The 25,998-nt window shown below is 38.0% G+C and overlaps 1 protein-coding gene across 6 annotated transcripts in view; it reads right to left on the bottom strand.

Moving 5' to 3' along the window:
- LOC113887278 overlaps positions 1-25,998 on the bottom strand; it is a 463,883-nt gene that overhangs the window by 204,344 nt on the left and 233,541 nt on the right. For all 6 annotated transcript variants that reach the window (XM_027534327.1, XM_027534322.1, XM_027534325.1 and 3 more), the window contains one exon: positions 25,754-25,873. In XM_027534327.1, coding sequence (XP_027390128.1) covers positions 25,754-25,873 — 120 coding nt within the window. The remainder of the gene's footprint in view (positions 1-25,753; positions 25,874-25,998) is intronic.

The raw sequence follows: 25,998 nt of genomic DNA, 5'->3' as shown, positions 1-25,998 counted from the left end.
ATATACATTAGTATACTGTATTGGTGTTTTCCTTTATGGCTTACTTCACTCTGTATAATAGGCTCCACATTCATCCTCCTTAGAACTGATTGAAATGTATTCTTTTTAGTGGCTAAGTAATACTCCATTGTGTATATGTACCACAGCTTTCTTCTCCATTCATCTGCTGATGGGCATCTAGGTTGCTTCCATGTCCTGGCTATTATAAACAGTGCTGTGATGAACATTGGGGTACACGTGTCTCTTTCAATTCTGGTTTCCTCAGTGTGTATGCCCAGTAGTGGGATTGCTGGGTCATAAGGCAGTTCTATTTCCAGTTTTTAAGGAATCTCCACACTGTTCTCCATAGTGGCTGTACTAGTTTGCATTCCCACCAAAGTGTAAGAGGGTTCCCTTTCCTCCACACCTCCTCCAGCATTTATTGCTTGTAGACTTTTGGATCAAAGTCATTCTGACTGGCATGCAATGGTACTTCATTGTGGTTTTGATTTACATTTCTCTGATAATGAGTGATGTTGAGCATCTTTTCTTGAGTTTGTTAGCTATCTGTATGTCTTCTTTGGAGAAATGTCCATTTAGTTCTTTGGCCCATTTTTTGATTGGGTCATTTATTTTTCTTGAATTGAGCTGCAGGAGTTGCTTGTATATTTTTGAGATTAGTTGTTTGTCAGTTGCTTCATTTGTTATTATTTTCTCCCATTCTGAAGGCTGTCTTTTAACCTGGCTTATAGTTTCCTTTGTTGTACAGAGGCTTTTAAGTTTAATTAGGTCCTTTTTTTTTTAATAACAACTAATAGTACTCTCTCTTTTTTTTATTGAGCACATCCTATATACTAAACATTTATCAAAGTATCCTCATAATATAATTATTGGGTATCATTAATGCCATTATAACTCTAAGGATACTAAAAATAGTGAAAAACTTGTCCAATATCACCTTAAAATCAAATCCCATACCTGCCAGGTGGGCAACCAACAAACTGGAGAACAATAATACAAAATAAGTTCTTGTACTGTCGTGAAGGCTCTAGTCTCCACATCAGACTTCCCAACCTGAGGATCTGGCAAAGGGACTGGGAATCCTGATGAAATCTGACTTTGACAGACGCTAGAATTTGATTACAGAACTTGCAGAGCACTGGGAAAAAACAGAACCTCTTGTAGGGCACAAACAAAACCTTGTTTGTACCAGGACTCAGGGGAAAGGAGCTGTGACCTCACAGGGGCCTGAGTCAGATCTGCCTGTGAGTGTTTGGAAGTCTGAGGAGGTGTGGGTTGGCAGTGGTCTGCTGCAGAAAGAGGGGCACTGGCAGCAGAAGTCCTGGGAAGTGCATGTTGGCATGGAGGTTATCCTGGAGGTCACCACTAGCCCTAACATTCAGTTCAGTTCAGTTCAGTCGCTCAGTCCTGTCCAACTCTTTGTGATCCCATGGACTGCAGCACACAAGGCCTCCCTGTCCATCACCAACTCCCAGAGTTTACTCAAACTCATGTACATTGAGTTGGTGATACAATCCAACCATCTCATCCTCTGTCTTCCCCTTCTCCTCCTGCCTTCAATCTTTCCCAGCATCAGGGTCTTTTCAAACGAGTCAGCTTTTCACCTCAGGTGGCCAAAGTACTGGAGTTTCAGCTTCAACATCAGTCCTTCCAATGAATATTCAGGACTATCTCCTTTAGGATGGACTGGTTGGATCTCCTTATAGTCCGAGGGACTCTCAAGAGTCTTCTACGACACCACAGTTCAAAAGCATCAATTCTTTGGCACTCAGTTTTCCTTATAGTCCAACTCTCACATCCATACATGACTACTGGAAAAACCAGAGCCTTGACTAGACGGACCTTTGTTGGCAAAGTAATGTCTCTGCTTTTGAATGTGCTGTCTATGTTGGTCATAACTTTTCTTCCAAGGAAGGAAAACGTCTTTTAATTTCATGGCTGAAGTCACCATCTGCATTGTTTTTGGAGCCCCAGAAAATAAATTTAGCCACTGTTTCCCCATCTATTTGCCATGAAGTGATGGGACCAGATGCCATGATCTTAGTTTTCTGAATGCTGAGTTCTAAGCCAACTTTTTCACTCTTGTCTTTCACTTTCATCAAGCTCTAGCATACAGCCTGTAGACTCAAGGACTGGGTCGCCTCAGGGCAAACAACTATCAGGGAGGGAACACAACCCCACCTATCAGTGAACAATTGGATTAAAGATTTACTGAGCATGGTCCTGAATACCAGAGAAAGGCTCAGTTTTCCCCATGGCCAGTCCCTCCCATCAGGAAGCTTGTACAAACCTCTTAATCTTATCCATCACAGGGCAGACAGAAGAAGCAAGATCAACAATCCCACATACTCCATAACGAAAACCATAATCACAGAAACCTAACCAAAATGATCAAATGGATCATAAGGTGAAGTTGCTCAGTCATGTCCAACTTTTTGCAACCCCATGGACTGTAGCCTACCAGGCTCCTCCATCCATAAACTTTTCCAGGCAAGAGTTCTGGAGTGGGTTGCCATTTCCTTTTCCAGAGGATCTTCCCGACCCAGGGCTTGAACCTGGGTCTCCCGCATTGCAGGTAGACGCTTTACCATCTGAGCCACCAGGGAATCATAGCCTTGTGTAACTTAATGAAGCTATGTACAGCATGGCTTAGGCTACAAAGAGAGATGGGTCAGGGTGGAGAGTTCTGACAAAACATGGTCCACTGGAGAAGGGAATGGAAAAGGACTCCAGTATTCTTGCCTCAAGAATCCCATGAACAATAAGAAAAGGAAAAAAGATATGACACTGGAAGACGAGCCCCCCAGGTTGGTAGGTGTCCAATATGCTACTAGGGAAGAGTGAAGAAATAGCTCCAGAAAGAATGAAGAGGCTGGACCAAAGCAGAAATGACGCTCAGTTGTAGATGTGTCTTGTAGTGAAACTAAAGTCTGATGCTGTAAAGAACAATATTGATTGCATGGGAACATGAAATTGTAACTCCATGAATCAAGGTAAATTGGATGTGGTCAAGTAGGAGATAGCAAGAGTAAACATCAACATTTTAGGAATCAGTGAACTAAAATGGATGGGCGTGGGCGAATTTAATTCAGATGGCCATTATATTTACTACGGAGGGCAAGAATCCCTTAGGAGAAATGTAGTAGTCCTCATAGTCAACAAGAGAGTCCACAATGCCTTGCATCTGCGCTAAGTCCCTTCAGTCATGTCTGACTCTTTGTGACCCTATGGACTATAGCCTGCCAGACTCCTCTGTCCGTGGGATACTCCTGGCAAGAATGCTGGAATGGGTTGGCATGCCCTCTTTTAGGGGATCTATCCAACCTAGGGGTCAAACCCAAGTCTCTTACGTCTCCTACATTGATAGACAGGTTCTTTACAACTAGCACCACCTGGGAAGCCCCCCCCCCCAACCCCCAAAGTGCAGAAGATGGGTGTAACATCAAAAATTACAAAATTATCTTGGTTTATTCCCAAGGAAAACCATTCAAAATCATGGTAATCCAAGTCTTTACCCTCACAAATAATGCCAAATAGGCTGAAGTTGAATGCTTCTATAAAGACGTAAAAGATGTCCAAGAACTAGCACCAAAAAAAGATCTCCTTTTCATCATAGGGGATTGAAATGCAAAATAGGAAGTGTAAAGATACCTAGAATAACAGCCAAGTTTGGCCTTGGAGTATAAAATGAAGCAGAGCAAAGGCTAATAGAGTTTTGCCAAGAGAATACTCTGGTCATAGCAAACACCCTCTTTCAACAACATAAGAGATGATTCTACACATAGACATCACCAAATAGTCAATACAGAAATCAGATAGTTTATATTCTTTCCAGCTGAAGATGGAGAAGCTCTAAACAGTCAGAAAAAAAAAAAAAAAAGACCTAGATATGACTGTGGCTCAGTTAATGAGCTCTTCATTTAAAAATTCAGGATTAAATTGAAGAAAGTAGGGAAAACGACTAGGCCATTCAGGTATGACCTCAATCAAATCCCTTATGATTATACAGTGGGGGTAAGGAATAGATTCAAGGGATTATATTTGGTAGACAGAGTACCTGAAAAACAAAACATTGTATAAGAGGTAGTGACCAAAACCACACCCCCAAAGAAGAGCATTTAGGCAAAGTGGTTGTCTGAGTAGGCCTTATAAATATCTAAGAAAAGAAGAGAAGCAAAAGGCAAAGGAAAAAGGGAAAGACAGAGCAAACTGAATGCCACATTCCAGAGAATCTCAAGAAGAGATAATAAGGCCTATAAAGAACTAGAAGAAAACAATAGAATGAGAAAGACTAAAGACCTCTTCAAGAAAATTGGAGATACCAAGGGAACATTTCATGCAAGGATGAGCATGATAATGGACAGAAAGAGTAAAGACATGAAGATTAAGAAGAGATGGCAAAGAATACACAGAAGAATGATACAAAAAAGGTCTTATGGACCAGATAACCATGATGGTGTGGTCACTAACTTAGAACCAGACATCCTGGAATGTGAAGTCAAATGAGCCTTAGGAAGTATTACTATGAACAAAATTACTGGAGGTTATGGAATTCCTACTGAGCTATTTCAAATCCTAAATTTTGAAGTTGTTAAAGTGCTGCATTCAATATGTCAGCAAATTTGGAAACTCAGCAGTGGCCACATGAGTGTAAAAGGCCAGCTTTCATTCCAATCCCAAGAAACACAACATATTCACCACATTGTACAATTTGTACTCAGTTCACATGCTAGCAAGGTAATGTTCACAATCCTTCAAGCTAGGCTTTAACAGTGCATGAACGGAGAACTTCCAGATGTACAAGCTGGGTTTAGAAAAGGTAGAGATACCAGAGATCAAATTGCTAACATATTCTGGAACATATAAAAGAGCAAGAGAATTTCAGAAAAACATATGCTCCATTGACTATGTTAAGCCTTTGACTATGTGGATCACAACAAACTTCAGAAAATTCTTAAAGTGAAGGGAATACCAGACCACCTTAAGTGCCTCCTGAGAAACCTGTATGCAAGGTCAAGAAACAGTTAGAAATAGACAAGTAACAACAGACTGGTTCAAAACTGGGAAAGGAGTATGCCAAGGCTGTAGAGTGTCACCCTAGTTATTTAAATGATATGCAGAGTGATATGCATCATGTGAAATGCCAGCCTGGGTGAATCACAATTTGGAATCAAGATTGCCAGGATAAGTATTTACAAACTCAGATATGCAGATAATACTACTCCAAAGACAGAAAGTGAAGAAGAAAGAGCCTCTGCTAAGTCGATTCAGTCGTGTCCGACTCTGTGCCACCCCACAGACGGCAGCCCGCCAGGCTCTGCCATCCCTGGGATTCTCCAGGCAAGAACACTGGAGTGGCTTGCCATTTCCTTCTCCAAAGAGCCTCTAGATGAGGGTAAAAGAGGAGAGTGAAAAAGTTGGCTTAAAACTGAACATTCAAGAAACAAAGATCATGGCAGCCAGTTCCAACACTGCATGGCAAATACATGGGGGAAAAGTGGAAACAGTGACAGCCTATTTTTTTAGACTCCAAAATCACTGTAGATGGTGACTGCAGCCATGAAATTAAAATATGCTTGCTCCTTGGAAGGAAAGCTATGACGAACCTTTACAGCATATTAAAAAGCAGAGACATTAATTTGCCAACAAAGGACCTTATAGTCAAAACTATGATTTTTCCAGTAGTCTATATTGATGTAAGAGTTGGACCATAAAGAAGGCTGAGCACTGAAGAACTGATGCTTTTGAACACTGGTGCTGAAGACTCTTGTGAGTTCCTTGGAGAGCAAGGATATCAAACCAGTCAATCATAAAAAAAAAATCAGCCCTTAATATTAATTGTAAAGACTGATTATGAAACTAACGCTCCAATACTTTGGCACCTGATGCAAAGAGTTGACTCATTGGAAAATATCCTGATGCTGGGAAAGACTGAAGGCAGGAGGAGAAGGGGGCAACAGTGGATCAGACGGTTGGATGGCATCACTTAATCAATCGACATGAATTTGAGCAGACTCAGAGAGATACCACAAGACAGGGAAGCATGGCATTCTGCAGGTCATGGGGTCCCAAAGAGTCGGACAGCAACATTACATGGCTTCAAGTTTTTCTATTACAATCCCTTTTTATTTTTACAACTGAGGATTCAAAGTTGTGTGGTTTTCAGTTTAACTGACAAAAATCACAAAACTATTAACACATAGAACCAAGAGTACAGCCTAGGCTTCATGATTCCCAGTGAAGCACTCTTTGCAGTTTGAATAATCACATTTCACATTATTCATCTATTTTGGCATCTTTGTAGGCTTTAGCCAAATACCCTCTTCCTTCTTTCTGTAGACAGACAGGTTTATCATAATTGAGCTTTGATTTGAAGAAGAAGTCGTGGTAGAGATATACATTGGAAGTTATTAGCATAAGAATAATAGTTAAAAGCCATGGAGAAATTCCTTAACTAAAAAGAAAGACAGTGATTCTCTCTCTCTCTCTCTCTCTCTCTCTCTCTCTCTCTCTATATATATATATATATATATATATATATATATATATATATTTGATTTTTAAATATAAATTTATTTATTTTAATTGGAGGTTAATTACTTTACAATATTGTATTGGTTTTGCCATACATCAACATGAATCTGCCACGGATGTACATGTGTTCCCCATCCTGAACCCCCTCCCACCTCCCTCCCCCTACCATCCCTCTGGGTTGTCCCAGTGCACCAGCCCCAAGCATCCTGTATCCTGCATTGAACCTGGACTGGCAATTCGTTTCATTTGTGATATTACACATGTTTCAATGCCATTCTCCCAAATCATCCCACCCTCTCCCTCTCCCACAGAGTCCAACAGATTGTTCTATACAGTATACTAACACATATATATGGACTATAGGAAGATGGTAACGATAACCCTGTATGCGAGACAGCAAAAGAGACACAGGTGTATAGACAGTGATTCTCAAATACTAGCCTGCATCAAAATTACCAACAATTTGTTTAAAAATGCACTTTCTTGAGCCACATCCAGAATTCTGATGAAGAGGTGTGGAGATGCAGTTCAGGAATCTGCATTTTACCAAGTGCCTCTAAGTAATTCTGATATATGCAGTTAAAAAAAAAAAAAAAAGAAAGAAAGAAAAGAAAAGAAAAAAAAAAAAAAGAAAAAAAATATCTTGAGAAACACTGAGGCAGAGGGAGCCAAGAAATACAAAAACTCTCAGTGCATAATAGTATGGGGGAAAAGAAACTTTTATGGAATTAAGATAATCTCTTAACTTCCATTTTTTAATTCTATAAAAGTTTCTTTTTCCCCATACTATTATGTACTGAGAGTTTCATATGTGAAACGGATCACCAGTCCAGGTTTAATGCATGAGACAGGGTGCTCGGGGCTGGTGCATTGGGATAATCCAGAGGGGTGGCATGGAGAGGGATTTGGGAGGGGGATTCAGGATGGGGAACACATTTACACCCATGGTGGATTCATGTCAATGTATGGCAAAACCATTACAATATTGTAAAGTAATTAGCCTCCAATTAAAATAAATAAATGTATATTTAAAAAATAAGAGATAAGTAAAAATGAAAAGAAACCAGGTGTGGAAGGATATGAGAATATAATGGGACCATACATACAAGGAGAAAAATCCTTCTCTGCACCTGGATGGGAGGAAGTGAGGTTGCCTGAGGATAAGAATCATTTTGACTGCAGGAAGCTGAAGAGTTTCGTACCTTCTACTTTACTTTGAGGCTATGCTATATTTATATGTATACAAATTTAAAATTCTTTTATGCTTGAGAAAAATAACCTTTTATTTTATGAAATATCTACTTTATCTCTAGTTATGCTTTCTTTGCCTTAAAATCTACTTAGGGGTGTGGTCTTTAGATGGCGGAGGAATAGGACGGGGAGACCACTTTCTCCCCCACAAATTCATTGAAAGAACATTTGAACGCTGAGCAAACTCCACAAAACAACTTGTGAACGCTGGCAGAGGACACCAGGCACCCAGAAAAGCAGCCCATTATCTTCAAAAGGAGGTAGGAAAAAATATAAAAGATAAAGAGAGAGAAAAAAGAGTTAGGGATGGAGATCTGTCCTGGGAAGGGAGTCTTAATAGAGGAGAAGTTTCCAAAAACCAGGAAACCTCACTGGTGGGTCTGGGGAAAGGTTTCGAATCTCAGAGGGCAACATAATTGGGAGGAAAAATAAATAAATAAAACTCACAGATTACGTGCCTAAAGGTAACTCCCAGCAGAGAAGTAGCCCAGATGCTCGCATCCGCCACCAGCAAGCGGGGGGGTGAACGGAGAGGAGCAGGCTGCATTGCTTAGGGTAAGGACCAGGCCTGAATGCCCTGAGGGCAATCTCAGGGAGCTAATGTGAGACAGCAACCTAAACGGTGGGTTAGCCAAAGAGAGACAAAAAAAAAAAAAAAAAAAAAAAAGAGAGAGAGAGAGAGAGAACTATCCTGTGAAAAGCCCTAACCTAAGGCACTGCTGGGCTGCACACGGAACAAAGGACTGAGCGAATACCAGAGAAAAGCTAGCCGGCTGCAGACTGGCCCATCTCCTGCTGAAGGCAGGGGCCAGGCAAGCACCAGTCAGAGCCAGAAAGGGGAAAATTCGACCCCAGAGAGGGCATCCCCTATCAAACTGCAAACAGGCTTCCAGTTTCTAACCAAAGACTTTCTGAGATTCAGGATGGTTGATATCTGCTAGGAGGGTCGCAGCCAGAGTTCAGTTCACCAGAAGAGATACATGGCACACCAGAAGAGGGCACGTCCAGAAACCCAAGTGGCTGGGACCGGGGAGGTGATAAGACACACCACACCTGAGAGTGTGCTTGCCACGCACCTGGTCGCCTAAGCTGCTCGGACCAGGGAATGGCATAAAATGGAAGCCTAACCAAGTCTGTGCTTCTGTGGAATACCCAAGAACCTGAACCTGAGCAGCTTAGACGTGGGAAGTGCATGCAACCCAGGGCCCGCTTCCTGCAGAGCAACCTAAAGTCTGAGCAGTGTAGTCTGGAAAAGCACACACGCCGTGAGAGGGGGCAAACCCAGTGTGGCCGACACACTGTGAGTACTCCTCATGGATGCCAGTGATATTTGTTTGCAGTGTTCCTCCCTCCCCACAGCACGACTGAACAAGTGAGCCTAAACAAGAGACCACCTTCGCCCCTTTGTGTTAGGGCGGAAATTAGACACTGAAGACACCTGCAAACAGAAGAAGCAAAATAGAGGGAACCACTTTGGAAGTGAGAGGTGCAACAGTTTAAAATCCCTGTAGTTAATACCGACTACATTGGAAGGGGCCTATGGATCGTGAGAAGTATAAGCTGGAACCAGGAACTATCTGAAACTGAACTGACCCCACATTGCTCACAACAGCACCAGAGAAATTTCTAGATATATTTTTACTATTATCATTTAATTAAATTTTTATTTATCTTAAGTCCTCTATTACTCCTTTAATTTTCATTTTTATAACCTACTATAGGCAAGGCTATGGTTTTTCCAGTGGTCATGTATGAATGTGAGAGTTGGACTGTGAAGAAAGCTAAGCACTGAAGAATTGATGCTTTTGAACTGTGGTGTTGGAGAAGACTCTTGAGAGTCCCTTGGACTGCAAGGAGATCCAACCAGTCTCAGTCCTGGGTGTTCATTGGAAGGACTGATGTTAAAGCTGAAACTCCAATACTTTGGCCACCTCATGTGAAGAGTTGACTCATTAGAAAAGACTCTGATGCTTGGAGGGACTGGGGGCAGGAGGAGAAGGGGACGACAGAGGATGAGATGGCTGGATGGCATCACCGACTTGAAGGACATGAGTTTGGGTAACTCTGGGAGGTGGTGATCGACAGGGAGACCTGGTGGGCTGCAATTCATGGGGTCGCAAAGAGTCGGACATGACTGAGCGACTGAACTGAACTGATTACCTTGCAAAAAAAAAAAAAAAAAAAAAAAGACCCTATTTTTAAAACAAACTTCATATATATTTCCTATAATTTTTGTGATTTTGGTTTGTTTTTTAATATTGTATTTTTGAGAGTCTAGCTTCTACTCTAGATTTTTAATCTTTGCTTTATAGTTTTTATTATCAATTTTATACATTTAAGAATCCAATCTTCAGTACCCATTTTTACTTAGGAGTGTGATTACTCCTATTTGAGAGAATTGATCATTCTCTCCCCTTTTGATTCTCCTTTTCTGCCCCAGGTCACCTCTATCCCCTCCCTCCCCCTTCTCTTCTCAACCCAACTCTGTGAACCTCTGTGGCGGGTTCCAGGCTGCAGAGAACATTTAGGGAACAGAGCACTGTCTAGATCTATCTCTCACCTTTTGATTCCCCCTTTTCTCCTCCTGCTCACCTCTATCTCCTTCCTCCCTCTTCTCTTCTCTATGTAACTCTGTGAACCTCTCTGAGGGTTACAGACTGTGGAGAGGACATAGGGAGTTGTTTACTGGCTAGATCGCTCTCTCCCCTTTTGAATCCCTCTCTTCTCTTCCTGGTCACCTCTATCTCCATCCTCCCTCTTCTCTTTTCTATGTAACTCTGTGAACCTCTATGGGTGTCCCTCACTGTGGAGAATCTTTTCATCATTAACCTAGAAGTTTTATTATTAGTGCTGTATGGATGCAGAAGTCTTGATGTTACTGTAAGAATAAGACTGAAAACCAGAGGCAGGAGGCTTAAACCACAAACCTGAGAACACCAGATAACTCCTGATTCAGGGAACATTAATTGATAAACAATCACTCAAAAGCCTCCATACTTACACTGAAATCAAACATCACCCAAGAGCCAGTAAGTTCCTGAGAAAGACATACCATGCAAATTCTCCAGCAATGCAGGGACATAGCCCTGAACTTCAATATACAGGCTGCCCAAAGTCACACCAAACCCATAGACATCTCAAAACTCACTACTGGACACTCCACTGCACTCCAGAGAGAAGAAATCCAGGTCCACCCACCAGAACACCAACACAAGATGCCCTAACCAGGAAACCTTGACAAGCCACCTGTCCAACCCCACCCACAGGGAGGAACTGCCACAATAAAGAGGAACCACACACTGCCAGAATACAGAAAGGCCACCACCAACACAGCAATATAAACAAGATGAAAAGGCAGAGAGATACTCAGCAGGTAAAGGAACATGTTAAATGCCCACCAAACCAAACAAGAGAGGAGGAGATAGGGAGTCTACATGAAAAAGATTTTAGAATAATGACAATAAAAATGATCCAAAATATTGAAAACAAAATGGAGTTACAGATAAATAGCCTGGAGACAAGGATTGAGAAGATGCAAGAAAGGTATAATAAGGACCTAGAAGAAATAAAAAAGAGTCAATTAATAATGAAATATGCAATAAATGAGATCAAAAACACTCTGGAGGGAACCAACAGAAGAATAAGGGAGGCAGAAGATAGGATAAGTGAGGTAGAAGATAGAATGGTAGAAATAAATGAAGCAGAAAGGAAAAAAGAAAAAATAATTAAAAGAAATGAGGACAACCTCAGGAACCTCGGGGACAATGTGAAACGCCCCAACATTTGAATCATAGGAGTCCCAGAAGCAGAAGACAAAAAGAAAGACCATGAGCAAATACTCCAAGAGATAATAGTTGAAAACTTCACTAAAATTTGGAAGGAAATAGTCACACAATCCAAGAAACCCAGAGTGTCCCAAACGGGATAAACCCAAGGTGAAACACCCCAAGACACATATTAATCAAGTTAACAAAGATAAAACACAAAGAACAAATACTAAAAGCAGCAGGGGGGAAAACAACAAATAACAAACAAGGGGATGCCCATAAGGATAACAGCTGATCTTTCAATAGAAACTCTTTAGGCCAGAAGGGAATGGCAGGACATACTTGAAGTGATGAAAGAGAAAAACCTACAACCCAGATTACTGTACCCAGCAAGGATCTCATTTAGATATGAAGGAGAAATCAAAAGCTTTACAGACAAGCAAAACCTGAGAGAATTCAGCACCACCAAAACAGCTCATCTTTGGTTGTATAAGCTCTAACCCAAAACAACAAAGTAAATGGCAACAGGATCATACTTATCAATAATTACCTTAAAATGTATGTGGGTTCATTGCCCCAACCAAAAGACAAAGATTGGCTGAATAGATATAAAAAACAGATCCCTATATATGCTGTCTACAAGAGACCCACCTCAACACAAGGAACACATACAGACTGAAAGTGAAGGGCTTGAAAAAGGTATTTTGTGCAAATGGAGACCAAAAAAAGCAAGAATAATAATACCCATATCAGATAAAATCGACTTTAAAATAAAGGCTGTGAAAAGAGACAAAGAAGGACACTGCATCATGATCAAAGGATGAATCCAAGAATAAGATACAACAATTATAAATATATATGCAACCAACATAGGAGCACCACAATATGTGCTAACCAGTATGAAAGGGGAAATTAACAGTAACACAATAACAGTGGGAGACTTTAATCCCCCACTCACAGCTATGGGTATATCAACTAAACAGAAAATTAACAAGGAAACACAAACTTTAAATGACATAATGGACCAGCTAGACCTAAGTGATATCTACAGGACGTTCCACCCCTAAACAATGAATTTCACCTTTTTCTCAAGTGTACACAGAACCTTCTCCAGGATAGATCACATCCTGGGTCATAAATCTAGACTAGGTAAATTCAAAAAAATTGAAATCATTCCAAGCATCTTTTCTGACCACAATTCAGTAATATTAGATCTCAATTAAAGAAAAAAATAAAACTATTAAAAAATCCAACATATGGAGGCTAAACAACACGTTTCTGAATAAAGAGCATATCAGAGAAGAAATCAAAAAAGAAATCAAAATATGCATGGAAACAAATGAAAATAAAAACATAACAACCTAAAACCTATGGGACACTGTAAAAGCAGTGTTAAAGGGAAGGTTCATAGAAATACAGGCATACCTCAAGAAACAAGAAAAAAGTCAGATAAATAACCTAACTCTACACCTAAAGCAAGTAGCAAAAGAAGAAATGAAGAAACCCAGGGTTAGTAGAAGGAAAGAAACCATAAAAATTAGGGCAGAAATAAATCCACTGGGATGACCCAGAGGGATGGTATGGGGAGGGAGGAGGGAGGAGGGTTCAGGATGGGGAACACATGTATACCTGTGGTGGATTCATTTTGATATTTGGCAAAACTAATACAATTATGTAAAGTTTAAAAATAAAATAAAATTTAAAAAAAATCCAAAAGAAACAAAGGAGACCATAGCAAAAATCAACAAAGCCAAAAGCTGGTTCTTTGAGAAGATAAATACAATTGACAAACCATTAGCCAGACTCATTAAGAAACAAAGGGAGAAAAATCAAATTAACAAAATTAGAAATGAAAATGGAGAGATCACAACAGACAACACAGAAACACAATGGATCATAAGAGACTAATATTAGCAACTATATGCCAATAATATGGACAACTTGGAAGAAATGGACAAATTCTTAGAAAAGTACAACTTTCCAAAACTGAACCAGGAAGAAATAGAAAATCTTAACAGACCCATCACAAGCACAGAAATCAAAACTGTAATAAGAAATCTATCAGCAAACAAAAGCCCAGGACCAGTCAGCTTCACAGCTGAATTCTACCAAAAATTTAGAGAAGAGCTAACATCTATCCTACTCATACTCTTCCAGAAAATTGTAGAGGAAGGTAAACTGCCAAATACATTCTATGAGGTCACCATCACCCTAATACCAAAACCAGACAAAGATGCCACAAAAAAGGAAAACTACAGGCCAATATCACTGATGAATGTAGATACAAAAATCCTTAACAGAATTCTAGCAAACATAATCCAACAATATATTAAAAAGATCATACATCATGACTAAGTGGGCTTTATCCCAGGGATGCAAGGATTCTTCAATCCAGATTGACAAAGAAAAAGTAAAACTCTCACTGTTTACAGACGACATGACCTTCCACATAGAAAACCCTAAAGACTCCACCAAAAAAATACTAGAGCTAATCAATGAATACAGTTAAGTTGCACAATATAAAATTAACACACAGAAATCTCTTGTATTCATATACACTAACAATGAGAAAACAGAAAGAGAAACTAAGGAAACAATTCCATTTACCACTGCAATGAAAAGAATAAAATACTTAGGAATACATCTATCTAAGGAAACAAAAATCTCTATATAGAAAACTATAAAACACTGGTGAATTATCAAAAAGGACACAAACAGATGGAGAAGTATACCATGTTCATGGACTGGAAGAATCAATATAGTGAAAGTAAGTATACTACTCAAACCAAATTATATATTCAATGCAACCCCTATCAAGCTACCAACAGTATTTTTCACAGAACTAGAACAAATAATTTAACAATTTGTATGGAAATACAAAAATCCTTGACTAGCCAAAGCAATCTTGAGAAAGAAGAATGGAACTGGAGGAATCAACCTACCTGACTTCAGGCTCTACTACAAAGCCACAGTCATCAAGACAGTATGGTACTGGCACAAAGACAGAAATATAGATCAATGGAACAAAATAGAAAGCCCAGAGATAAATCCACACACCTATGAACACCTTATCTTTGACAAAGGAGGCAAGAATATACAATGGCAAAAAGACAATCTCTTTAACAAGTGCTGAGAAAACTGGTCAACCACTTGTAAAAGAATGAAAAGAAAACACTTTCTAACACCATACACAAAAATAAACTCAAAATGGATCAAAGATCTAAACATAAGACCAGAAACTATAAAACTCCTAGAGGAAAACATAGGCAAAACATTCTCCGACATAAATCAAACCAGGATCCTCTATGACCCACCTCCCAGTGTATTGGAAATAAAAGCAAAAATAAACAAATGGGATCTAATCAAACGTAAAAGTTTTTGCACAACAAAGGAAACTATAAGCAAGGTGAAAAGACAGCCTTCAGAATGGGAGAAAATAACAGCAAACGAAACAACTGACAAAGAATTATTCTCACAAATATACAAGCAACTCCTGAAGCTCAATTCCAGAAAAATAAATGACCCAATCAAAAAATGGGCCAAAGAACTAAACAGACGGTTCTCCAAAGAAGACATACAGATGGCTAACAAACACATGAAAAGATGCTCAACATCATTCATTATCAGAGAAATGCAAATCAAGACCATAATGATGTACCATCTCATGCCAGTCAGAATGGCTGCTATCCAAAAGTCTACAAGCAATAAATGCTGGAGAGGGTATGGAGAAAAGGGAACCCTCTTACATTGTTGGTGGGATTTCAAACTAGTACAGACACTATGGAGAGCATTGTGGAGATTCATTAAAAAACTGGAACTAGAACTTCCATATGACCCAGCAATCCCAATGCTCGGCATACATACTGAGGAAACCAGAACTGAAAGAGATGCATGTACCACAATGGAATATTACTCAACCACTAAAAAGAATACATTTGAATCAGTTCTAATGAGGTGAATGAAACTGTAGCCTATTATACAGTGAAGTAAGCCAGAAAGAAAACACCAATACAGTATACTAACACATGTGTATGGAATTTAGAAAGATGGTAATGATAACCACATATGTGAAACAGCAAAACAGACAAAGATGTATCAAACAGTCTTTTGGACTGTGTGGGAGAAGGCAAGGGTGGAAAGATCTGAGAGAATAGCATTGAAACATATATATTATCATATATGGAAGAGATCACCAATCCAGGTTCGATGCATGAGATAGTGTGCTCAGGGCTGGTGCACTGGGATGACCCAGAGGGATGGGATGGGGAGGGAGGTAGGAGGGGGGTTCAGGTTGGGAAACACATGTAAAACCATGGCTGATTCATATCAATGTATGGCAGAAACCAGTACAATATTATAAAGTATTGAGCCTCCAACTAAAATAAATAAATTAAAAAAAAACCTATTTAGACAAATATTCCAAATTTATTTTGGTAACTGCCTGTTGTATATATTTTTTTCTATCATTTTAATTTAAAATAATGCATGCTTTTATATTTTAGGCATGGCTTTGTAAGTAGCCTATACTTTTTTCTTAAGCTGGTATGATGTTCTTTTTCTTTCAACTGGAGCATTTAGATTTTTTTACATTTCATATTATCACTGATATATTTGGGTTTAAATCTACAGTGTTATTGTACTTGTTGACTTCCATTTTTCATGCCTGTATTTTGTTCCTTTGATTCTCTTTTCTTGATTTCTTTCGGATTATTACTTCCAGTTGTCTCCTCTAATGTTGATATTCATACATTATTTTATTATTCTTTTAGTGGTACCACAGGCATCCATGGCTTACCAAGTTACAGTTTTACTTCTTAGATAATGTATTGCCCTTAGAATACTTTATTTACCCCGTCCATCCTTATTTGCCACTACTTTAACAAGGTTAAACTCTACCTATTTAAAACTCCATATTCTTATTATTGCAACTGTTATCACTTTACTCAGCCAATAATAATCTATATTTGCATACATATTTACCATTTTGTTGCTCTTCATTCTTTCCCACATTCTTTAGCTTGCATCTCAGATTGTTTTTATTCCACCAAAGAACAGTATTTATTTGGGAGTGATAGTAATAAGAGAAGACTTTGAGAGTCCCATAGACTTCAAGGGGATTGAGCCAGTCAATCCTAAAGGAAATCAGTCCAATATTCACTGGAAGGACTGATGCTGAAGCTGAAACTACAATACTTTGGCCATCTGATATGAAGAACTGATTCACTGGAAAAGATCCTGAAGCTGGGAAAGATCGAAAGCAGGAGGAGAAGGGGAGGACAGAGGATGAGATGGTTGGATGGCATCACTGAGTCAATGGACATGAGTTTGAGCAAGGTCTAGGAGTGAGTGATGGACAGGGAAGCCTAGTGTGTTGCAGTTCATGCATTCACAAAGAGATGGACACGACTGAGAGACTGAACTGAACTGATAGTAACAAAATATCAGTTATGTTTGTTCCATTCTCAGATTCCAAAAAGTCTTAATTTTACTATCATCTTTGAAGAATAGTTTTATGGAAAACTGAATTCTAAGTTGGCAATTTCAGCATTTTCAGCTCAGTTTTTTCAAATAGAAATCCATTTTCTTCTGGCTTTCATTGCTTTACAGTCTAGGTTTTCTTCTTCCAGATGTTAGTCTCATTTTTTTTTTTTTTTTACTGATTGTTAGTTCTCTAATGACTAACAAATTTTAAAAATTTATCAAGCTTTCCTGTTTTCAGCTGAAAGGTTGACACAAATCACAAAATCCATCATTACTGTAGATATTCCCAGGGAATTCCTAAGTGACTGGCCCATATTTTTGCTGAAGGGGGTGGTGAGGCCATAAGCTGAGATAAAAGAAGGCTGGAGTTGGATAGGGAAACATTTCTGGAAGTGTTGAAATTTTGGATTAGTTTTTGAGAAAAAAACAGCTGACCACATGATTGAATAAATCCAACTGAATTTGACAGATAGCAGTGACAAGCAGGGATAGAGGTATAATGTATAGGTATACTGTATCTAGGCCTCAACTTCTTAATTTAAAAAATGAACATGAAAATAGTTTCTGCCCTGTCTATCACACAGTCATTTTGAGCACCAAATGAGATGACAGTATGCATTTCAAAAGAAATTATAGATATGAAAGCAAACTAAGAGGTTATATAAATAATGGCTATTTATACACAGGTAGAATTTTAAAAATTGAATAAAACACAGTAAATTTGAAAAAAATCTTTACCTAAAAGAACAAAATGTATGATACTGTATATCCCAGGGTTTATTTTTAGGATCATGGAAAACATTTACATTTTCATTCATAGAACTGGCATTTACTTCCACATTCCCATAGCACCAGGGGAAATATTCACGAAGGAACACTTTGAGTAGATAAGTACTGATCATATCACACTTGAAGCAAATGAAAAAGAGGGTAGAGGTAAAGTGAAATGGAATGGAACAAAGAAGGGGAACAAGAAGACAGGCAGGTACTTTGTGAGTTCCAAATATATACTTCCTTCTTAAAATGTGAGATATTGTAAGGCATCTCCCTAATGACTCTAATTTAGTATATCTTTCTCACACAGACTAGCTACTACTAGAAGCCTATTGGGTCATTAGTCAAAGAGTTATTGCAGAAATGTCCATCAAGGACATACAGCCAGACTAATGTCTGATTACAAGCTCTTGGTTTTATCTCCTGAGATTTGCCACTTTAATGGAACAAGATGTCAGCCAAGTAGTTCAAGGTTCCTAAGCAGAGATGAACCATTTCAGGGCAGTCGATCATTCGTGTCTGACTCTTTGCGACCCCATGGACTGCAGCACACCAGGCTTCCCTGTCCACCACTATCTCCCGGAGCTTCCTCAAACTCATGTCCATCAAGTTGGTGATGTTATCCAACAATCTCATCCTCTGTCATCTCCTCCTTCTGCCTTCAACCTTTCCCAGCATCAGGGTCTTTTCCAATGAGTCAGTTCTTCACACCAAGTGGCAAAAGTATTAGCTTCAGCATCAGTCCTTCCAATGAATATTTAGGATTGATTTCCTTTAGAATTCACTGGTTTGATCTCCTTGCAGTCCAAGGGACTCTCAAGAGTCTTCTCCAAAACCAGTTCAAAAGTATCAATTCTTCAATGCTCAGCTTTCTTTATACAACTCTCATATCCATACATGACTACTGGAAAAAACCATAGGCTTGACTATATGGACCTTTGTTGGCAATGTCTCTGGTTTTTAATATACTGTCTCAGTTTGCCATAGCTTTTCTTCTAAGGAGCAAGTGTCTTTTAATTTCATGGCTACAGTCACCATCTGCAATGATTTTGGAGCCCAAGAAAATAAAGTCTGTCATCATTTCTATTGTTTTCTCATCTATTTGCCATGAAGTGATGGGGCTGGATGCCATGTTCTTCATTTTTTGAATGTTCAGTTTTAAGCGAGCTTTTTCACTCTCCTCTTTTACCCTCATCTAGAGGCTCTTTAGTTCTTCTTTGCTTTCTGCCCTTAGAGTAGTATCATCTGCATATCTGAGTTTGTAAATATTTCTCCTGGAAATCTTGATTCCAACTTGTGATTTATCCAGGTTGACATTTCACATGATGTACTCTGCATATAATTTAAATAAACAGGTGACACTCTACAGCCTTGGCGTACTCCTTTCCCAATTTGGAACCAGTCTATTTTTTCCATGTGTTGTTCCTACGGATGTTAGCAATTTGATCTCTGGTTCCTCTGCTTTTTCTAAATACAGCTTGAACATCTGAAAGTTCCCAGTTCAGGTACCATAGAAGCCTCACCTGGAGAATTTTCAGCATTACTTTGCTACCACATGAGATGAGAGCGATAGTTTGAACATTCTTTGGCATTGCCTTTCTTTGGGACTGGAATGAAAACTGACCTTTTCCTGTTCTGTCACCAATGCTGAGTTTTCCCAATTTGTTTACATATTGAGTGCAGCACATTCACAGCAACATCTTTTAAGGATTTGCAATAGCTCAGCTGGAATTTGATCACTTCCACTAGCTTTGTTCATTGTGATGCTTCCTAAGGCCCACTTGACTTCACATTCCAGGATGTCTGGCTCTAGATGAGTGATCACACCATTGTGGTTATCTGGGCCATTAAGATCCTTTTTATATAGTTCTTCTGTGCATTCTTGCCACCTCTTCTTAATATCTTCTGCTTCTGTTAGGTCCATCCCATTCCTGTCCTTTATTCTGCCCATCTTTGCATGAAATATTCCCTTGGTATCTCTAATTTTCTAGAAGAGACCTCTAGTCTTTCCCATTCTGTTGTTTTCCTCTATTTCTTTGCATTGATCACTTATGAACCATTTAAGATAGACAATTTTGTAACACAGTTCTTTGAATGGATAGAACCTGAAACTTTCTTTCTGAAAGTAGAGGGTATGGCCACTTTTTTGGGCTAAATGATGGATTTTCAGAATACACTGCAGTGATACATTTTGGGAACTCAAAAACACTCCTCTTAGATGATGTATTTTTAAAATGAAAAAATAAAATAAAATGAAAAAACAAAAACAAAAAAACCCTGTGTTCATGTAATATTTCAACATACAAACATATTTTGTGATTCTATTCTAACTTTTTTACACTTGGAAATGATCCCACTACAGATTTACTTTAAAACAGAAGCCCATAGTCTATTGGATTTTTAAATGTTAAAAAAAAAATTTGATAAATTTTCCATGGACAGAAAAATTCAGTTACTTCTTGGTTTTCTCCCTTTGCAGAGCATTAAGGTTTATTTTTCCTGTCATTTAATCATTCTGGGTAGCTTTCTTTTACTGTTAGTTTCCTCAATAAAGCATATTATTTAATACTCACACCTATTAATTAGAATGCTGTATATTATATTATGAAGGTAAAACTTAATTTTACATTTTTAATTTTTGTTATAGATTGCCTAACTGGTAACCAAGAGTTGGCATAGATGCCATAGTTTCCTGAAATATATTAAATCTTAAAAGCAATTATGATAACATTGAATATGCACACCATTACAGTATTTCAAAGACTATTTTAAATGGTTGCCAAAAACAGAGGAAAATGTGATTAAAAAAATAGCATATAATACAAATCTCAGATTAGACAAGAATTTATGGGCTATGACAATGAAAACATCTGGGTCATCATAATCCTTGAATAAATCAATTATCATAATTATCTACACACCAAGTGCACAAAAAGCACATGGAACCAGGCATCTTATATGGAAAATGAATGTGATGAGATGTTGGTAGAAATGATGTCAGTGTGCCAGTACATTTCCTTGGACATGAAATAATGGTCCTAGATAGGAAACATTGGTTAATTTATGGGTCAATTTTTTTCGCCATCTAAATGAAAGCAGTATGACAAAAATATTTCAGGCAGCTGACATGGATGGAGGCATACTGGCTTTGTACGTTCCTTGCTGACACATAAACCATATCTATATAGTATTTACTGTTTGACTTCTGATATTTTCTTCTTTCATGTTATTTGTGTTCTCTGATTTAGAAAGACTGCTTAAGAATAGGGCTTCCCTGGTAGTTTAGCTGGTTAAGATCCTCCTGCAATGCAGGAGACCTGGGTGGGGAAGATCCTCTGGAGATAAGATCCCCTGGAGATAAGGAGCTAAATAATAATAAGGTGTGGAGCCAGAGAGAAGTATGCAGAGGGAAAACCATGCTTAGTCCCAGAGACAGATTTATCATGAAGCCAATGAAGCTTAAGTTTTAGGACCCCTTACTTATACAGTCCCCTTCCAAAGCACTGAGAGTATTTCATGTTTGTATTATTCATCAGATGTTAATTTTTGCAATTTGCTGTGATTTTCTTCATTCCACATTTCAACTTGTATTTCATTTTGTGTGTTTTTCAGAGGCAATCTCAAATTGTGTAAGATTCAGGCTCTTCAAAACCTGAACTTACCCTTTTAAGTGTGCTTCACCAATAGTGGGAAGAATAACCTTCAAACTCCTAATACCCTCCCTCTGTCCCCAACATATCAGAATCTATAGCCCCAAGCAAACATTTTAATAAAAGTCGGTAATATTCAATCCATTTCTATGTTAGGAATCAGTTAGCCACTGAGCAGAATATGTGTACTAGTTAATGATTTCTTTGCAAGGCCACTCTGGGAAATATAAAACTGTGGGCCTGTAAAATAGATGTTTTTCTGGAACTCTCTTGCTTTTTCGATGATCCACAGGATGTTGGCAATTTGATATCTGGTTCCTCTGCCTTTTGTAAAACCAGCTTGAACATCTGGAAGTTCACAGTTCATGTACTGCTGAAGCCTGGCTTGGAGATTTTTGAGCATTACTTTACTACCATGTGAGATGAGTGCAATTGTGCAGTAGTTTGAGCATTCTTTGGCATTTACTAACAATGCCAAAGCCTTTGACTGTGTGGATCATAATACACTGTGGAAAATTCTGAAAGAGATGGGAATACCAGACCACCTGACCTGCCTCTTGAGAAACCTATATGCAGGTCAGGAAGCAACAGTTAGAACTGGACATGGAACAACAGACTGGTTCCAAATAGGAAAAGGAGTACATCAATGCTGTATATTGTCACCCTGCTTACTTAACTTCTATGCAGAGTACATCATGAGAAATGCTGGGCTGGAAGAAACACAAGCTGGAATCAAGATTGCCAGGAGAAATATCCATAACCTCAGATATGCAGATGACACCACCCTTATGAGAGAAAGTGAAGAGGGACTAAAAAGACTCCTGATGAAAGAGAAAGAGGAGAGTCAAAAAAAGTTGGCTTAAAGCTCAACATTCAGAAAACAAAAATCATGGCATCTGGTCCCATCACTTCATGGGAAATAGACAGTGAAACAGTGGAAACAGTGTCAGACTTTATTTTTTTGGGCTCCAAAATCACTGCAGATGGTGACTGCAGCCATGAAATTAAAAGACGCTTACTCCTTGCAAGAAAAGTTATGACCAACCTAGATAGCATATTGAAAAGCAGAGACATTACTTTGCCAACAAAGGTCCATCTAGTCAAGGCTATGGTTTTTCCAGTGGTCATGTATGGATGTGAGAATTGGACTGTGAAGAAAGCTGAGGGCAGAAGAATTGATGCTTTTGAACTGTGGTGTTGGAGAAGACTCTTGAGAGTCCCTTGGACTGCAAGGAGATCCAACCAGTCCATTCTGAAGGAGATCAGCCCTGGGATTTCTTTGGAAGGAATAATGCTAAGGCTGAAACTCCAGTACTTTGGCCACCTCATGCGAAGAGTTGACTCACTGGAAAAGACTCTGATGGTGTGAAGGATTGGGGGCAGGAGGAGAAGGGAATGACAGAGGATGAGATGGCTGGATGGCATCACTGACTCGATGGACGTGAGTCTGAGTGAACTTCGGGAGTTGGTGATGGACAGGGAGGCCTGGCGTGCTGCGATTCATGGGGTCGCAAAGAGTCAGATACGACTGAGCGACTGAACTGAACTGAACTGAACTGGACCTGTGAAACCATATTAGATTTATATAGCTATATGTGACCTCAGTTGTCATTCAGTCAAGCTCTGCATTTTACAGAGTAGAAACTGAGCTTTAGAGAGGAAATATGACTTGTTCAAGTTCACATCTAGGCAATTTGTGGTAAAGTAGGGATTTCAAAAAAGCTAATTAATCCTAACACTAAATTCTACTGCTGTTCCAATTTACTTGCTTTCTTTGTTTATGAAATTTATTCCCTCATGTGTTTTGGATTTGTATATTTTGCATAATAAGGTTAAAATTCTATTCTGTATAATTCTACAACTGAGAGACAGATTATTATTTGATATTTTAAATCACTAATTTTGAACTTCGCCATTGGCATAAAATGTCACATTCTTTTCGCATGCAGCTTACAGTTTAATGGCATCCTTGATCAAATTGAACAATAAAAATTTCCATTTCAAAGGTATATCCTTTTTTTTTTTCCAGGTAATTAGCTATTTCAAGACAAACAATTCTGTACTAAAAAACTCCACTTTCTCTTTTTCATTAAGTCATTATGCTAAGATAAGGTTGTCATGCAGCCGTAATAATGATTTTGCTATGTTTACATAGATTAAAATAAAGACTTAGATGAAAATGATTCTGATAATAGAAGCATGACATATGAAGGGTTACTTCAAATTATAGCTTTAAAAATTAATGTTAAATGATGTTTTCTGTTGGAGCACATGTGAAGTTATTTGCCTTTGCTTTAAGATTTAAGTCATTACTATATCAATTTTTAAAAGTACAGGAAATTCAGTAAATACTATGACAGATGTAATCATACGGTAAGTGGGCAAAAATAATGCACTTAAAATAGGCAAGCTGACTTTATCGAGCTTATTTCTGAACTTAAAAGATTCTATATCTCAGTTTATTGTGCAAATCTTTACAATAAACTTGGGACATGTAATTAACATAAAATACACATAAGTTACCTCTAAGATCCCCTTAATTAAGTGGGCAAGGACTATGAACAGGAAATTTAGGAAAAAGGAAGGGAAAATAGCTAATAAATATAATGGAAAATGTTAAACCTCATTAATTGTAAAAGAAACAAGATATGACTAGGATTATGATTATGACTGTTTTTCACCTGAATAATTCTATTTGTTTAAATAGTAAAAGCACAAACTGATACAATCTTTTAGAAAGCAAATTTTCAGTATATATTACAAACTTGGAACTGTTCATAACCTTTGGACCAGTAATTGCATGTCTCAACAACTAAGCATTAAGAGCTTTAGGTACAAAGATGCTCAATTATATGTATCAGAACAGTATATATAACAGTAAAATAACAAAAGCTTGAAGTAATTTGAATGCCAACAAGTAAAACAAAATCAAGTAAATCATGATATGTTCATGTGATCAAGTTATATATGTGGTATGTCACAAATATATAAAATATGAATAGAAAAAATATTGGAAGAAAATACACAAGTATTGTTTATGACTAAAACAAATAAATGTTTTCCTTTGGCATTCTTATATTTTATATTAATTAACAGGCAATTTCAAGTTAGAAAAATTAAATAATAAAGGTAAAGAAAAGGAAATTAGGAGAAAAATATAGCATATAATAAAAATGCTCAAACAATTAAACCCACACTAAAACAAAAATGAGGTTTGATTTTACAATTCTAGCAAGAATTAGAAAAAGAGATAAAATTCAATACTCTGAAAATACAGGGTTTAGTTTGATAGAATTCTTCTGGTAAGTAACTTAACAATACAATTAATCCTAAAACAATTGTGAAAGTGAAACTGAAAGTTACTCAGCTGTGTCTGACTCTTTGCAATCGCATGGACTATAGCCTGCCAGGCTCTCTGTCCATGGGGACTCTCCAGGCAAGAATGCTGGAGTGGGTAGCCATTCCCTTTGTCAGGTTATCTTCCCAACTCAGGTCTCCCGCATTACAGGTGGATTCCTTATTGTCTGAGCCACTAAGGAAACCCAAGAATATTGGCATGGGTAGCCTATCCATTCTCAGTGGATCTTCCTGACCCAGGAATTAAAGCAGGGTCTCTCTGCATTGTAGGCAGATTCTCTATAAGTTGAGCTTCCAGGGAAGACAACAGTATATTCTGTTATTATTATCAGAATCATATAAATATATTCAAATATATTATTTGAATGGTTAAAATACATTATACTTTAAAAGACCATTATATCAGTTTTACTTTTAACACATGAAAATGGCAACATTCTAAATAATCCAATGACAATTGAATGATTAAATAAATCATGATATATGAATTCAATGGTATATAATAAAGTCACCTAAAATTAGCATAATGACTATACTGAAAAGCCAGACATGATCACATCATCTTATATACTGTATACAGTTGACCCTTGAACATGGGTTTGAACTGCACAGGTTCACCTATGTGCAATCATTTTTTCAGTATATAAGCACTACAGTACCACACTATCCATGGTTGTTTGAATCTATGAATGTGAGACTGTAGATATAGAGAACAGACTGCAAAGTTATATGTGGGTTTTTGACTGCATGGAGGGTTGGTACCCCTAATTCCAGTGTTGTTCAAGTATCAACTATATATTTAGAGACATTAAAAGGAAACCAAAAAAAAAACACATAATACCCACTTCTGTGTTAAATTAGAGAGAATTTGATTGATATTTACAAATCTTCACTAAATAATTTAGTTTAATGGTAAATCTTTTCTTAAAAATTGCTTACCACTTGCACATTACATGACTTCTTTTCAGGGGTAATAACTTCTGCAATTTGTGTTTCCAGTTCTGTAAGATCAGGTGGCAGAGCAATTATGTAATGATAGATTTTAGTCACACCCTTGCACTAGAAAAGAAAAAATATATGAAAATCATATCAGCATCACTATTTCAGTTCTAACATGTAATTGACATAATTTTCAGGTTTAAAAAATGAATATATAATATATATGCATGTACATATATATTCCT

This window comes from Bos indicus x Bos taurus, chromosome X (genome assembly GCF_003369695.1).
Source record: "Bos indicus x Bos taurus breed Angus x Brahman F1 hybrid chromosome X, Bos_hybrid_MaternalHap_v2.0, whole genome shotgun sequence".
NCBI lineage: Eukaryota > Metazoa > Chordata > Mammalia > Artiodactyla > Bovidae > Bos > Bos indicus x Bos taurus.
Note: the sequence above shows the minus strand (reverse complement) of the source record. Positions and strands in the feature narration are given on the sequence as shown.